At 36.3% G+C, this 16,983-nt stretch overlaps 1 protein-coding gene across 2 annotated transcripts in view; it reads right to left on the reverse strand.

The window, feature by feature from the left end:
• Positions 1-16,983, reverse strand: part of LOC105489417 (SMAD family member 4) — a 61,702-nt gene that overhangs the window by 32,170 nt on the left and 12,549 nt on the right. For both annotated transcript variants that reach the window (XR_011616879.1, XM_011754237.2), the window contains exons 2-7: positions 11,404-11,779; positions 9,838-10,012; positions 9,376-9,405; positions 4,029-4,241; positions 936-1,055; positions 723-839 (exon numbers count right to left, since the gene is read on the reverse strand). Coding sequence is in view for 1 of the 2 variants with exons in the window: in XM_011754237.2 (XP_011752539.1) it covers positions 723-839; positions 936-1,055; positions 4,029-4,241; positions 9,376-9,405; positions 9,838-10,012; positions 11,404-11,652 (904 nt within the window). In the remaining variant the exon portion in view is untranslated. The remainder of the gene's footprint in view (positions 1-722; positions 840-935; positions 1,056-4,028; positions 4,242-9,375; positions 9,406-9,837; positions 10,013-11,403; positions 11,780-16,983) is intronic.

Consider the following 16,983-nt stretch of genomic DNA (forward strand, 5'->3'; position numbering starts at 1 on the left):
ATAGAGTAGGAGCCCCCTGTCAATTTACATATACCTGTTTATATGACTGGAAGGAAAATGACAAAATATTAGAAGTGGCTATTTTTGAGTAGCAGGATTCAGGGTAATTTTGCTTTTCTTATTTACACTTTTCTGTATTTTCTAAGTTTTCTTTGGTACTATTAATATTATAACGAGAAGGAATTTAATGTATATAAAAGTTATACTCTTGATTTTACTAAGCCATATGAACAGTGCTCCTATTCTACCTGAAACTACAGGCTATCTGTAGGGTATTCCTCCCAACCATGCCGGCACAAAGTTATCTATAGATTCAACATTATCCAAAGTACACTGAATACTACGCTGAGGAAAACCTTGAGAACTCAGTGCTCAAAGGATTTTAATCCATTATGGGTGGATATACAAGACACAGATGAGATCTAAGAACATATACAAAGTAAACAAACGAATGGAAATCAATGTGATGTCAATGAAACATTAGCAACAGAGAAATAAACGTATTTAGCAAACATCACTCCTCTAAAATAAAAAGGTATAATAACTATGAAAAATACTACTGTTTACAAAAACTACTGAAAAGCACTATTTAATGAAACAAAATCACAGGATGAATAAAAGATGTAAAAACATTTTTAAAAAATAGAAAACAAAGCCCTACCAAAAAAAAAAAAAAAAAAAGGAAAAAAAAAAGAGCCCTTACAACAAAAACAAGAGCTTACAGTAATGTCCGGGATGGGGCGGCATAGGCGGGTGGTGCTGAAGATGGCCGTTTTGGTGGTGAGGCAAATTAGGTGTGTATGGTGCAGTCCTACTTCCAGTCCAGGTGGTAGTGCTGTCTAAAAATTAAGGCCCACATGGGTTAATTTGCTTTTATAAAGGCTGCCTACTTTTTTCTCAACTATTTAAAAGATTTTTTTAAAGTATGTACATACTATGATGGTAAGTAGCTGGCTGACCAGTAAATCCATTCTGCTGCTGTCCTGGCTGAGGCCCTGATGCTATCTGCAACAGTCCTTCACTATGGCTGCCCCCCAGTATACTGGCAGGCTGACCTAGAGGAACAAGAAGACATTAACATGGTACATTCATAGATGTCATCTTATGATTTCATATACTAAATGAAGGACTAATTTTATCTGATAATGCACAACTACAAAGATGGGCAAAAAGTGTAACTCACCCATGGCCTATTAGGTTAAAAAAAAACCTAAAGTCATCTATAAAGACAAACCTTAACTTGAAGAAGCTCAAAATTATTCCATTTTAGGTAATGTCTTGCTAATTTTAGTGGCTTATTTCTTCACAAACGTATTTCAAATGCCAGCAAAACACCACTGTATGTCTGGCCTATCATATTAACTTCTTCAGAAGTGTATCAGTTCATCCTGGCCACTCCAACCACTTCTCTCTCTGGACCTTTCTGATTAGGATCCCAAAAATCCAGGCTCAAGAAAATGTTGAAAACTGAAAATCATTGTCAGCACTGGTACTAGTAATGGCAGAATGCTAGGGTTTGACAGAGAAAAGCAGAGCAGAAAATTATTTTAAACACGATGTGATGGTGAAGAGGAGGAAGTTAAAAAGATCTAGCTCTGCTGTCCAATCAATATACCATTTACTGGTTAAAAACAAACAAAAAAACTATCACTCTACTTTCCAATTTTTTCAAGAGCTTTTATAAACCAAGAGTCATTTCTTTTCAACAACACCATCATATTCCCAGATTTACACAAAATTAGTTGCCCTCTCTGTATGCAATATACCAAGAGAAGCAAACTTCTCCTGGCTTCTATTCTATTCAAAAACCATCCTATGATATTGCTTACTGTCCTACATTTTTAAGGCTTTTTTTTTAAAGTGGAAATTTGATTTCTTAAAGAGCATTAATTAAGTCAATTGTTTATCCCATTTGGAAAGCACTAAATTTATAATTATTTATAACTGGCATCATCTCATTCTTTTCTAAATGGGAGTATAATCAGATATCTGGAAGACAGTAAATGTCACCATTGCTCAAACTATCAAAGAAAAGGAATATTTTTTTTTCTCTACATATCACATTTCCTTAAAGCTAAGAATTACAAAACCAAAACCTAAAGAGAATATTTCAATACTCCCCAAATTATTTATCTGTAAAAATGGCATTTTAGCAACCTCCCTTCCTACTCATCCCCCAGATTCTGCAATTTATCTTTAAAGGTTAATTATGGTTTTGTTCGTGTTTTTAATAATTATACATGCAATACTCTTAGCTAACTTACCAAAATTGTCATTAACTACACAGGATAAATTATTTTAATTTACAGATATTTAAAAGGAAATCCTTAAAATATTCAGGTGTCAAATGAACATAAATTGTAAAGTGACCCACTGTAGTTACCCATACTGAATACTTCCTTTATGCAATTCTAAGTATGTAAAATAGTTAAACAACACGACTATATCAGCTCATGTAAAATAGCCTTTCAAATCTTCTATTCTAGTTCAACTTCTTTTTGTTCATTTAATTTTATCAATATACTTTTTGAGATCTAAGGGAACATTTTGACACAAGTTCTAAAACTTACAGTATTTACAGTATTTGATTATTAAAATCTACCCAATAAATACCAGGATAAAATTAGCTGCATTTCATTTATATCACTTTTTCTAATCTTTGCACAGGACTCAACCTTAGGGAATAAAACAGTCAAAATGAAGTCACTTTAGCAAGCATTAACAAAGGTACAGAAATTCAATCTCCAGATAATATAAACAGAAGTAGGTAGCTGTGCTCTAGCACTAATCTACGTTCAAGTGGCTATAATGTACCTTCTTTCATTTTCTATCACTACCCACTGTTTATCAACCATATTCCTAATTTGGTAAATAAAAAGTAGACAGATAACAGAAGAACCAAGTGATTAAGGATCTGGGTTCCCAAGTGCTTAACCTATATGACCCATTTAGTATATGCTGCCTATAGTGAGACCGTCATCTCTTATATAGCAAACCAAAAACATATTGCTTTGAAGTGGTGTAATGAATTAAAGAGGGGAAATTTTTGTATACTTCACTTGAAAACTCACAATTACAGAAATCAGTCCCCCATTTATTCCAAAGATCAAAATTTCTATGTTGAATCTAATCTGATAGTAAAGCAAATAGAATAATGGTACTTTTGGCAGCAACTAACACAGTATTAGACCAGAGCTGTCAAAAATCTATTCTGATGTAGGTTTACATATAATTCCTTTAGCAATTGCATGCAACTAACACCATACACATGCCAAGACAATGCACTATGATTAACTGGAAAAAAAAAAAAAAAAAGCAAAAAAAGCTACTTCATTTGCAAGGCAGCAAACTATCAAACCTTTGGTTACTGTGAAAATAAGTAACAGAACCAGGTCATATCATCAGGCCCCAAAAAACCTAAACCTAGCAGCCCCTTTGCCTCCTATGACATGGCAGAAAAGAAGGATCCTTCTGAAACAGACTAATTTTTTAAAAATATAGACAAATATTTTTAAAAGAGATATAGAAGTTAGCTTACATCAAAATTGACTTAATTACTTAATGTCTATCTTGAGCAATACATAACAAATTTGTCAAGATCCCTTTGCACAGTGAGAAAATAAGACAACTACTATAAGGTAATATTCTCCCAGATAAACCAAAATAAGAACACTGGATTAAAAGAAAGGTTGCAATTCCATTAACACAGACCTTCATAAACATCTTGGATCAAAACTACTTATTATTTAAATATTTCTCCAAAATCTATCTGAGAGCTTAAGAGGCTACTTACTTCTACATGTAATAGTAAAGTTCAAATCAGATCACTAATTTGAATCAATATTCTAATCAAAGCCATTAAATTCCAAGCGATTATACATACCTGTCTAACACCTGTTTACCTATGAAAGATACCACAGTTACTTTTAATGTTTACTTACTTGGAGTTTCCCCCCAAATGACTACACATAAATAAGCAATGATTAGGAAAACTCAACTTGCTGACTACATCTGATTCTAGAACTCACTTGTGGAAGCCACAGGAATGTTGGGAAAGTTGGCAGTGCTGGTAGCATTAGACTCAGATGGGGCTAACAGAGCTGGGGTGCTGTATGTCTCTGTTGACGCACGATTACTTGGTGGATGCTGGATGGTTTGAATCGAATGTCCTTCAGTGGACAACGATGGCTGTCCCTCAAAGTCATGAACATATTCATCCTTCACCATCATACTTGAAGGAGCTATGTAGAAAATTAAACGTATTTTAAATTTTTATAAGCTTCTATCCCCAGAAAAAAAAAATCTTATTAGCAAGTAATATAACATCTAAAATCAATTACAGTGTAAATAACTTTAAATCAGAATTTTTTCATATTATTTTAAAAGCATACTACTTTACCAGCAAGTCATTTATTTAATGGTAACAGCATCAGATATATTTTATCCATCAATCTGACTCTCAAATTCGAAGCTAGTCTACGTTCCAACAGCCTCCAGCAACAATCCTAAAAAGGTACTCCTCAGTTTCTTGAGAAACGTAGAATAATAATCACCTAAATACATAAGGCAGGCAAAAACCAAAAGGCTGGAAAATGTGTATCCAGCTGAGAAAAACAATTATTCGGTCTAAATCGAGATTGAGTATTTAACTACATCCTTTTGCTAATTTCACACTGTGGAGATATCAGTGGGATCTGACAGATATCCAATTCCAGGATCTAGAATTATTGTTAAGTAACATATTCTTTAAAAATGAAGTGTACTGAATGTCCCCTATAGATTTAGAACCAAACAGAAAAATTCTAAATGAAAAGTCAAGCTGAAATTTCCCTCTAGAAACCCAACCCAAATAAGAATATTTGATAAACATATGGTGTGAGAAAACTCAGTAATCAATCTTTCACCTATGTGGTTACACCTTCATAAGTAAAGCTAGATTCCAGCTGATATAGCATAACACCTTTCCATTAACAAACCAGGAAACAGTTTGCTCTGTTGTATGAGAAAAAGAAAACTGAAACTGAACTGCATAAATGTTAATTCTCTGCCTGGAACCTTCCTTTTGGTTCTAGGTTATTGTTTTAAGGTTTGCTTTTTATGTTTAACAACCAATCCTTTATTGCTTCTGAACTAACACTACTCCAGAACTTAACAATCCACTGAACTAATAGTAGGTTCTCTTCTTAAAGCAGTAAATTAGTAGACCACAAAAAGACATTCCCTTTTTCATTAAGAACCAGCATATCATTTCCCTTATCTTTCCCTATGTCAACCTTTGAAAAAAATCTTCATGTAAATATCAGTTAAGTTACATGGGCATTTTTTATTAAATTGAGACTATTTCAAGGCAGTAATAATCATCCATTGTGCAAGTTTCTATGTGCAACCTCTTAAAAACCTCTTAAGAAGTACGTACATGCATCAAAAGTCATGACGATGATATTCTGAAGACCCCATAAATCCCATTCCAAAGTTCCTCTTTAGAAATTTTACAGAAACAAAAAGATAATCAAAAGGATGTTTAACAAATTATGTATCGATAAAAAAACTGAACACAATCACTCATCACTAACGTTGGCCAAATTATAAAAATAATAAAAAGAAAAAAAATGGGGCATAAAATTGGTATGTCTACACTTATTCAGCCCTGTATTATACCCTTCAACAAAGTTCAATGATTTTCTTCATATAAATCCTGACATCTCTAAATAATTCCTGGACATTTTAGGTTTTCTGTTGTTATAACGGCCAGGATCTTTTTACCGACTTACTGGTTTTGCTAGCTGATTTGAGGATACAACTGGTCAATTTGGTACTCACTGCTTTTGCTTTTCAGGTGACTCTTCAGTGTAATCAGCAATCATAATATCTTTAAGTACCTACTGCATTCTGCTTTTAAACAGTTATGACTCATAAATCTTTCTTGCCTTAAATATGCTGGCTAAACTTCCCAAATGTAAGTTTGAAACCTCTACTGGTCTACAGATTTCTTTAACCCCAGATAATCCATAATGTTTCTCAGGTAAAACTGAAGGTATCAACAAGTATAGAAATCTGCAATATATTTTTGCCAAGAGAAAAAAAGCATGTTACAAAACACTATTGTACACTATGATCATATGCATGTTTAAAAAATCATATACTCTAAGTAAAAAAGCAAGGTCCAGAACAGTATGCACAGTATACATTTTGTGTAAGAAAGGAGGTATGTATTTTTTGCATATAGAAACCCTGGAAGGAAACACCAGAAACTAAAAAAAGTGATTACCTGAATTAGGGGGGAATGGGGGCAGGGGTGGGAGCACTTCTTTTCACTGTATACCTTTTTATAGTATTTTGATTTATGGACCATGTATTGCCTATTCAAAAAAATAAAATTAAAAAAACATATAGTATATATTTTTTAAAGTCCAGAAAAACAGACACCAAACTGTTAAATATTTCTCTTTATGGGCTAGCATTCAACAAATTCATTCACTGAAAAAATATTTCTTGAGCACCTATGTTCCAGGTACTGTTCTAGTACTTGGGATATAGCCATAAACAAAACAAATATCCCTGCTGTCATGGAGTTTGCAGTCTTTTGTAATATTTTCCCATTGTTTAAATATCTAATAGCAAACACACATTACTCCAGCTCCTCCTAGTTGTCTATTCTTGGGCAAGTTCCTTCACCTCTCCAGGTAGCAGTCCCTTCATCTGTTAAAGTATAAATAATCCCACCTCCCATGTAGAAGTATCATGAGAATGATGACATAATACTCAGAAATCATTTAGCTCAGTCTGACCTGACACACAATGAGTACCCAGTAAGTGTTAGCTATTATTATTTAACCATATTTTTAGAGTAGTTTTACATATATATAGTGATTATAAAATGTTCTAAGAGGGCTGGGTGCAGTGGCTCATGCCTGTAATCCCAGCACTTTGGGAGGCTGAGACAGTGGATCGCCTGAGGTCAGGAGTTCGAGACCAGCTGGCCAACATGGTGAAACCCCATCTCCACTAAAAATACAAAAATAATAATAATAATAATAAATGCTGGGCATGGTGGCTGGCGCCTGTAATCCCAGCTGCTCAGGAGGCTGAGGCAGGAGAATCGCTTGAACTCAGGAGGCGGAGGTTGCAGTGAGCCGAGATCCCACCATTGTACTCCAGTCTGGGCAACAAGAGCGAAACTCTGTCTCAAAAAAGAAAAACAAAATGTCCTAAGAGGGTCAAAGAATATATTTTCTATAGGTGACAAAAAAGCTGAAACCACTGGGCCCACCCTAGGTCTGTATTTTTTATCATCACCAGCAGCCAGGACATAGCACCTATCTGATGGTATTATCACTCTCTTATTTACTTTTTCTCTCCTCCACTAGACTATAAGCTCACTTGAGCAGACAAAACATACCTTATTATCTTAGCATCCCTGGAAACTAACACAGTACCAGGCAATACATGCTCATTACATATTTGTTAAAATGAATACACAGGTCGACATGGTCACAGAAAGTTTCATGAAAGATAAAAGGCTGGAAATGACTACCATAAGACATTAACTCAAAAATGAAGGAACCGTCCTATTTTCTTAACTTTTAGTTACCTGGTCTTATATTATTCCTTTGTCCAAATCTAGAAGGAGCTGTGAGAAATACCAGTTGTTTTCTGAGGAAATAAGGCACTGAAGACAGCCTTTACAAAACCACCACTAGGGGGACCTACAAGGCTGAATACAGTCCTACAGTCACTAAAGAAAGGCTAAAAAACCCATACAATCCCATCAGTAATGGTGCATCAATAATTTTAGAATGGGGAGGTGTGTGATGAGCATTCAGAATTTGAATCCCCTCACAAACAGCCCCATAGAGAGATTCAGATACACTTATCATTGCAGTCTCCCAACTTTTAACACCCACTGAGCCAAATGTTTTCTCCAAAAACATGGATGGAAAACGGTGAAGATATGAAGCGTGTTTACTTTCAAAAAAAAGAAGTGATATAATATCAATGTCTGCATAGCAAAGAGGCAGAGTTTTAACCAATCTTAAAGCAACCCTTCCCAGACCACCACAACAGCTCCTAACAATAAACCCACACTTGTCAGAAACCTACTAGTCACTAACGAGCACAAGAAGGCACTGAGTCTTCCTCCATTACTAGTGATATGGGAGAAAGGTGAAAAATAATATCAAGTAGAACTGCATACTCTTCCTAAATTTTGGTTAAGGTCACCTAGTATTTCTGACTCACCTATAAAATTCTGCAAACAAAAAAGGTGCTAAACTACTACTAATTTCCCTCCAGAGCAACAGCACACCTTTTCTAAGACGACAATGCTTCCTTTTTTTTTTTTTTTTTTTTTGAGACAGAGTTTCACTCTTGTTGCCCAGGCTGGAGTGCAACAGCGTGATCTCAACTCACTGCAACCTCCACTTCCAGGGTTCAAGTGATTCTCCTGCCTCAGCCTCCTGAGTAGCTGGAATTACAGGCGCCCACCACCACACCTGGTTAATTTTTTATATTTTTAGTAGAGACAGGGTTTCACCATGTTGGCCAGGCTGGTCTCAAACTCCTGACCTCAGGTGATCCACCTGCCTCAGCTTCCCAAAGTACTGGGATTGCAGGCGTGAACCACCATGCCTGGCTGACAGTGGTTCCTTATAAGAGTTTCTCCGCAAATAATTAGTTCTTACAGAAATTTGAGTTTATTAAGTTCTAAGTAACAGAGCTAAAGATTTAATAAAACTCCATTCTCAAATATTATAATAACAAAAACACACACCCCCATTCGCATTTCATTTTCTTAATCACCTTAAAACAGTTTTTCTTTTTAAGAATACAATTAGGTAAGCTGTGATGGGCATATGCTTTTAAGTAGCCTTGATTTATTTACTCAAAATGTAACAAGACTGAAAAAATACAAATGAGCACGATTTTAAACCATTCTCAACATTATCATTCATAAAAATGTTAGGCTGAAATGAAGGAAAATTAGAATACTGGCATTTTTAAAGGATATGTTATACGTGATTCCATATTACCAAACGTTCTGGGTACTTAACACCCATTAAAACTGGTTCTGTGAGATTTTCTTCAAAAATGGGTCTTAACTCAAAAAATATTCTTTGTATTTGTTTTTGGTACATTCCTCTATCATGTTTTTTACAGTACTTTGGTTCATAAATTGCAGTTCATATACAAAGAGCAAATAGCCAATTTAAATCCAGTTTTAAATGCTGACGTGCCCCATAACCCCAAAATCTAAATTTCCAAATCAGTAAGTTATTTTCTTGTTAATGTTACTGCCGCCCACACAAACTAATTCTAGGTCAACGAAAAAAAAGAGAGGATAGGACAAAAGAAAGTAATAAGAAACAGATTACCTACCATTACTCTGCAGTGTTAATCCTGAGAGATCTTAATTGTTTAAAAGGGAAAACAAATGAAACATTAATCATTACAATGAAAATATTTTCCATTTAACAGAGAATGTCAAGTTAAACCAGAGATTACAAAAGTTCATGAACTATTTCAATTCAGAAGTAGCATAAACACTATCTAACAATACACACACTAAGTATTCAAATTTATAATGCTTTCCATCTTATTTCTCAAAAACAATGTTCTAAATGGGCAAAATATGAACTATAATACTTGGTTTTAGCAGTCAAAATATAAGTTTGTTCCTAAGTTCAAATTAAAACACGTATATTAAAAATGTCTGATTCTTTAACCTTATTTAAAGTCGTGGGCTATCTTCCAAATTTATAATTTAACTTACAAAAATTAAAACACTATTGAGATCCTTTTCCCTTTATGTTTCTTAGGATAAAAGCAAAGTCTACTTACCAATTCCAGGTGATACAACTCGTTCATAGTGATATGGATTCACACAGACACTATCACATTTTAAGTCAAATGCATACTGACAATATTTAACATGTTTTAGTTCATTTTTGTGAAGATCAGGCCACCTCCAGAGACGGGCATAGATCACATGAGGAAATCCTTTCCGGCCAGCCACCTAGAAAAATAAACGACCATTTATTCATCTGTCACATTATGCAAGACACTTTTATATATATTCTGATTTAATCCTCACAATCCTACCAAGTCAGTATTACAATCCCCACTTCATAAATGAGAAAACTAAAATTCAAAATAACTAACTTGGCCATGTCATGCATCAGACCTGTAATTTAAACCTTGGTATAATTTCAAGGCCTGTGTTCAGGTTTTAAAAATGCAAAAAGTGGCTGGGCATGGTGGCTCACACCTGTAAGCATATCACTTTGGCAGGCCAAGGCAGGAGGATCGCTTGAGCCCAGGAGTTCATTACCAGCCTGGACAACATGGCAAGGCCCTTGTCTCCACAAATAATAAAAAATTACCCAGGTATAGTCATATGTGCCTGTAGTCCTAGCTACTCAGGAGGCTAAGGCAGAAGGATTGCATAAGCCCAGTAGGTAAAGGCTGCAGTGAGCCATGTTTGCACCACTGCACTCCAGCCTGGGCAAGAGTGAGACCATGTCTCAAAGAAAAAAAAATGAAATAAATAAATATTTAAAAAGACTGTGTTGTAGAAACCATGTATAAAGTCCTGAAATAAAACTTTAAAATCTAAGACATAAAATGTCTGTAAGATTTATTTCAGCAAGGGAGATTATGAAGTTCTACCTGAAAAATGTGATCAATGAAACATTTGGTAACAGTGAAACATATCAGATTTCTAAATTATAAAAAGACTAAGTGTAATCCAATTGTTTAAATGTACATACGATATCAAAAAAGAAAGCAACATGGCTGGGCACGGTGGCTCACGCCTGTAATCCCAGAATTTTGGGGGGCCAAGGCGGGTGGATCACCTGAGGTCAGCGGTTTGAGACCAGCCTGACCACCATGGTGAAACCCCGTCTCTACTAAAAATACAAAAATTAGCCGGGCGTGGTTGCACTCGCCTGTAGTCCCAGCTACTTAGGAGGCTGAGGCAGGAGGATTGCTTGAATCTGGGAGGTGGAGGTTGCAGTGGGCCAAGATCGCACCACTGTACTCCAGCCTGGGTGACAGAGCAAGACTCCATCTAGGGGAAAAAAAAAGAAAACAACAGGCTACAAAAATGAAAACCAAAGTGCTAAAGGTAGTTCTTGCAAAGTGTGGGTTTTCTTCTGCTTTTTATTTTTATTTTCCAAATTTTCTCCATTGAACTTTTTTCTGATAGAACATTAAAAAACTTTAAAATTTTATCTTTTGCATATTCTTCCACAAATTCCCATAACGCATATTTGTACAGGATGCACAGTATCTGAAGAGATGGAGCATGCATTAAATTACCCTGTAGTAGAGCTTGAAAGGAAACTTAGCAAGTTTTTAAATCTGCCAACACAGAGGGTATAGAAAAACTCTTGTAAGACTAACCTGAAGCCTCCCATCCAATGTTCTCTGTATGGTAACACATTTACTAGGATGAGCTCCATTTGTAGTTATAGCTGTTATTAAAGAATCCAATTCATCTTTTTTCTCCTTCAGCTTCTTTACCAAACTTTCAATTGCTCTTTTTGCAAATGTTTCACTCTCTCCACCTTGTCTATGGCACATCAAACTATGCACAATGCTCAGACAGGCATCATTACTTGTTGGTGTATTCGTAATAGACATATTGTCCATTTGTTCAAGTTTTTCCTTTTAAATCAAATATGTCTCCAATTTCTGGAGCAATTTTGATCTTTTGGAAACAGTGAAAAACAACAGCTATGGTTGCAAGGAAAATTGTTAGTCATGTATTCAGGATAACCTAAAAAAGAAAAAAAAAAAAAGACACACATGAGAACACATTTCACGAAGTAGAGGGAAAAAATGAAATTGCTCTGGTTAAGTCAGAGATTCAATGCACATAATTAAAATTTGATGCTCAGAGTTGAAAATTACTTAAAATTCTTATAAAATATTAACCATTAAAAATAATTTTAAAAAATAAAATTACTTAATTGTCACTGTTTTTGACATTCCAAAACTATTAAAGTTAGGTCTTCTCATTATGATAGTGGCACACTCAATCAAGTCTTACTGACTTTACTAGTCACCCTAAAGGAAATCTCACCAGCACTTTTTTAAAGGATTACTTATGAGGAACAGCACTAGTTAAACCTAAAAGTCTATTACTAATATTTATGAAAAATTTACCATCCCCTGATATTAAATGCTACCTAGCAGTTAACACTCACCTTTGTTAAAAGAGACTGATAAAAAAAAATTTTTTTAGAAATGAACAAAAGGATTCTAAAAGATACTTCTCCAAAGATGGTGGCCAGTAAGCACATGAAAGATGCTCAACATTAGACATCATGGAAATGAAAATCAAAACCACAATGAGCTACCACTTCATACCTACTGAGATGGATAAATCAAAAAGACAATAAGTACTGAAGAAGCAGAGAAACTGGACCCTCATTCATTGCTGCTGGGATTACAAAATGGCACAGGTACTTTGGAAAACAGTCTGGTATTAATACAAAATGTTAAACAGAGTAAATATGACCCAGCAATTCCACTCTTCATACTTCTACTTGAGGGAAATGAAAACCTATGACCACACAAACCTGTACATGAATGTTCACAGCAGCGTTGTTCATAATGGATACAACTCAAATGTCCATCAACTGATGAATGCATAAATAAAATTCCATACAACGAAATATTATTCAACCATAAAAAAGAATAAAGTACTAACACATTACAACATGGATAAGCCTTGAAAACACATGTTAAGTGAAAGAAGTCCCTGACAAAAGGTCACACGTTATATAATCCCATTTATATGAAATATACAGAATAGGCAAATCCACAGAGACAGAAAGTAAATCTGTGGTTGCCAGGGCCTGGGAAAAGGGGAATGAGGAATGACTGCTAATGGGTACGGTGTTTCTTTGTTGTAATGAAAAACTCCTAAAAATTGATACTGATAATGGTTGCACAACTCTGACTATAGTAAAAACCACTGAATTGTACACTTTCTAACAGTGAATTTTATGGTACGGAAATTATATCTCAATACAGCTATTCTTTAAAGAGATCACTAAATTCCTCAAAAGATTTTACCTGTAAAAGCATCACGGTAAATTATTTTCAAAAAACTTAAAAATAACAAAAAGTGAAGATTAATAAATAATCCATTCAACAGGTAGAAAACTAAAGTAACTTATCTGACGCCAAGACCCCACAGAGAACAGGAAAAGGCCATTAGCCTAAGAAGAAGGCAAAGCAGGACTGGAGCGTGTACTGTGTGTGCTTGGTTGTATTTTATTTGTTCACTGAAGTTGCATTCCAGACTCACTTTGCTTTCATTTTCTTTTGCTGTATAAAAGCATCCTCCCACAAGATTAATAAAACTCATCATACTACCAAAATCTCTTCCTCTTCTGAAGACCTTTGTTAAAGTATCGATTCCACTCAATTACCCAGCCTTGGAAAGCTTTGCAAAAGATCTTTGACCTGTCTCTTTCTTTCACTATCCCTACATTCCCTCACAGTTACAAGACTCTTTACCTCAGTCATTTCTCTCTCTCCTTCCATTCTCCCTGCCGCTGTTGTAGTTTGGAGCCTCTTCAGAATGTACATCACTTGATATTTAAGACTTGCTTCTCCCTCTGTTGTTATCCCTTTTACATAAATGTCTGTCTCAACTCATAAACCCCATGCAGAGAAGAAGTTTTTCACATGTCTTATAGCACTTGCCCACATTCAATACACACACTGAAGGTACACCTTCCAGATAACCAAAGATAACCTGCATGGAGATTTTGGAGTCAGAGATCTGGATTAAAATTCCAGTTTTCACGGTAGTCAGAAAATGAAGTTACTCTGAATCTGGGTTAAAAGGAGGGTATACAGAAGCTCAAAGGAAAAATTCTACATAACGTGTCTGATACATAGTGTTCAGTGAAAAAGCTACCGTTGAAATATTAAAATGCTTAATTGTGGCCAGACATGGTGGCTCACACCTGTAATCCCAGCACTTTGGGAGGCCAAGGCAGGTGGACCACTTGAGCCCAGGAGTTTGAGACCAGCCTGGGGAACATGGCGAAACCCAATCTTTACTCAAAATAAAAAAATTAACTGGGTGTGGTGGCACACGCCTGTTGTCCTAGCTACACGGGGTAGCTGAGGCTTGAAGATCACTGGAGCCTTGGGAGGTCAAGGCCGTGGTGAGCCGTGATTGTGCCACTGCACTTTGAGATAGAGCCACTCTCACTTTGAGATAGAGTGAGACTCTATCTCAAAAAAATAGTAGTAGTTTTACAAGGGTATTTTTTCCTAAAATGCATTACGCATTTTTCTGCATTTTCTATTAAAATCTGTCTCAAAAATGTAGGTTTGCCAGGCATGGTAGTGTGGGCTTGTAGTCCCAGCTCCTCAGGAGGCTGAGGCAGGAGGATTGCTTGAGCTCAGGAGTTGAAGGCTGCTGTGAGTTATGACTGTGCCACTTCGCCCCAGCCTGGGCAACAGAGTGAGACTCAGTAGAAAGGAAAGGAATTGGGGAATAGGGAAAAGGAAAGATATGTTAAATTACAATTTAACACATTAGTTATTTGATTACATACCTGTCTCACATTTTTGCCACTAATTAGAAATCCAAGGAAACAGCAACAACACTCTCATTTTAGAAATTCCCAGCACCATGCACAGTTCCTGACAAATACCAGGCAAGTATTTCTGGACTGACCATAGCTTTTTATCTGTGGAATTGTCTTACAACAAATAAGAAGACTGCATATACTTTTGAAGTCATTTTCTGATATTATATTCCAAAAGATGTGCATGAATCTACAATGTAATTAAAATGTTTAAGTGTAATTATTTCACCACAATCTCACCATCACATGTCATCATTTCTAAAATGTATGCTATTCTGGGGCCTTAATGGTATCTCAAAGTTGTTTTAATATCAAGTTGCTTTGAATACAAATGATAATGACCTTGCTTTCTTAAACAAACACAGCTTTCTCATCTTTCTCTTTATTGTATTCCTATGATCACAAGTGCCTGAAACATAATTAGAAGTTATGCATACAAAAAATAATCCCAGCAGGAATATTGAGATGTATTCCTACATTAAATGGTTCTAGATTATGGAAGTATGGTAGGCAAAGGCATAATATCAATATAAATAAAATTATATATTCTAAGTAAAGGTCTAGCAGTATGACTGAATGTTAACATCTCTTTCAATTCTCTCATCTATAAAATGAAAACACCTGCCCTGCCAACTTTACAAATTTACTGTGGTAATTAGATGCAACAATGTACATAAAAGAAATCTGGGAAACATAAATTGACCAATTCAACAAACACTGTACATACAAAGCACTACAGATACAAAAACAGGTAGCCCACAGTAAGAAAGTGGGTCTGGACTCTCTCAGAGCAACATCCATTTTTTTCTAACAAATAATTTATATTACCACCTTAGCTTTACTGAAACAAAATTCTAAACTACTTACACATATTTTGAAAATTCAACAATGCCCTAACTATAACAAAAAGGAGGAAAAGCTTAACATATAATGTGTACTTTCACCTATACTCAGGCATGCCAACTAAGTTAGAATGTATAACGAAGAAGTTAGATGCCAGCACTTATGTACAGAATCATCACAAACATGACAGCTACAAATTCAGACCTTCCAAGACAAATGTGTTATACTGGCAACTCAAATAGCACAATGGCACTGCAGTCAGTAACATGGATTTTCCCAAATGGTGAACTCTTAAACAACCTGAACTAAGAAAATGAATTAACAAGAGGCTGAGGCAAGAGGACTACTTGAGCCCAGGAGACCGAGGCTGCAGTGAGCTATGACTGAGTCACTGCACTCCAGCCCAAGTGACAGAGTAAGACTTGGTCTCAAAAACAAAAAACAAAAAAACAAAGGCAGGGTGGCTCATGCCTGTAATCCCAGCACTTTTAAGAGGCCAACATGATTGGATCACTTATGCTCAGGACCAGCCTGGCAACAAAGTGAGACCTCCTCTCTACAAAAAATACAAAGAACTAGTGGGGCATGGTGGCACATGCCTGTACTCCCAGCTACTCAGGAGGCTGAGGTGGGAGGATGGCTTGAGTCTGGGAGGCAGAGGTTGCAGTGAGCCAAGATCACACCACTGCACAGTCCCAGCCATTCAGGAGGCTGAGATGGGAGGATGGTTAGAGCCTGGGAGGCAGAGGTTGCAGTGAGCCAAGATCACACCACTGCACTCCAGCCTGGGTGACAGAGCCTGAAGGGAGGGAGGGAGGGAGAAAGGAAAAAGACAGAAAACAGAGAAAGAGGGAGGGAGAGAGGGAGGCAGGCAAGAAAAAAAAATGAATTAAAAGAAATTTAACTCCTGGCAAAGTGAATATACATTATAGAGTTAGGTTCTGGGCTAATTATGTTTTCTTCCTACATGAATTTCTGGGGCATCTGAAAGTCTTGTGGGATGCAAGATAATTACTCACTCTCACATTGCAGGATGGCATCCCTGGCCCCCAACCCACCAAACCCATCCGCAAATTTCCACAACATCCCTTAAAGAGCAGTACTTACTCCACTGAGAACTACTAATCTGGAAGACCCAAACATATTATTACATAAGTAATAAATGCTAAAAGAAGTAGGTATCAGGGCCAGGTGCGGTGGCTCACGCCTGTAATCTCAGCACTATGGGAGGCTGAGGCGGGCGGATCACAAGGTCAGGAGATTGAGACCATCCTGACCAACACAGTGAAACCCCATCTCTACTAAAAATACAAAAAATTAGCTGGGCGTGGCAGCATGTGCCTGTAGTTCCAGCTACTCAGGAGGCCGAGGCAGGAGAATGGCGTGAACCCAGGAGGCGGAGCTTGCAGTGAGCCAAGATCGAGCCACTGCACTGCAGCCTGGGCAACAGAGCAAGACTCTGTCTCAAAAAAAAAAAAAAAATAGAAGTAGGTATAAAGTGATTTGGGACTATAAATGAGGG

The sequence above is a fragment of the Macaca nemestrina genome, chromosome 19 (genome assembly GCF_043159975.1).
Source record: "Macaca nemestrina isolate mMacNem1 chromosome 19, mMacNem.hap1, whole genome shotgun sequence".
NCBI lineage: Eukaryota > Metazoa > Chordata > Mammalia > Primates > Cercopithecidae > Macaca > Macaca nemestrina.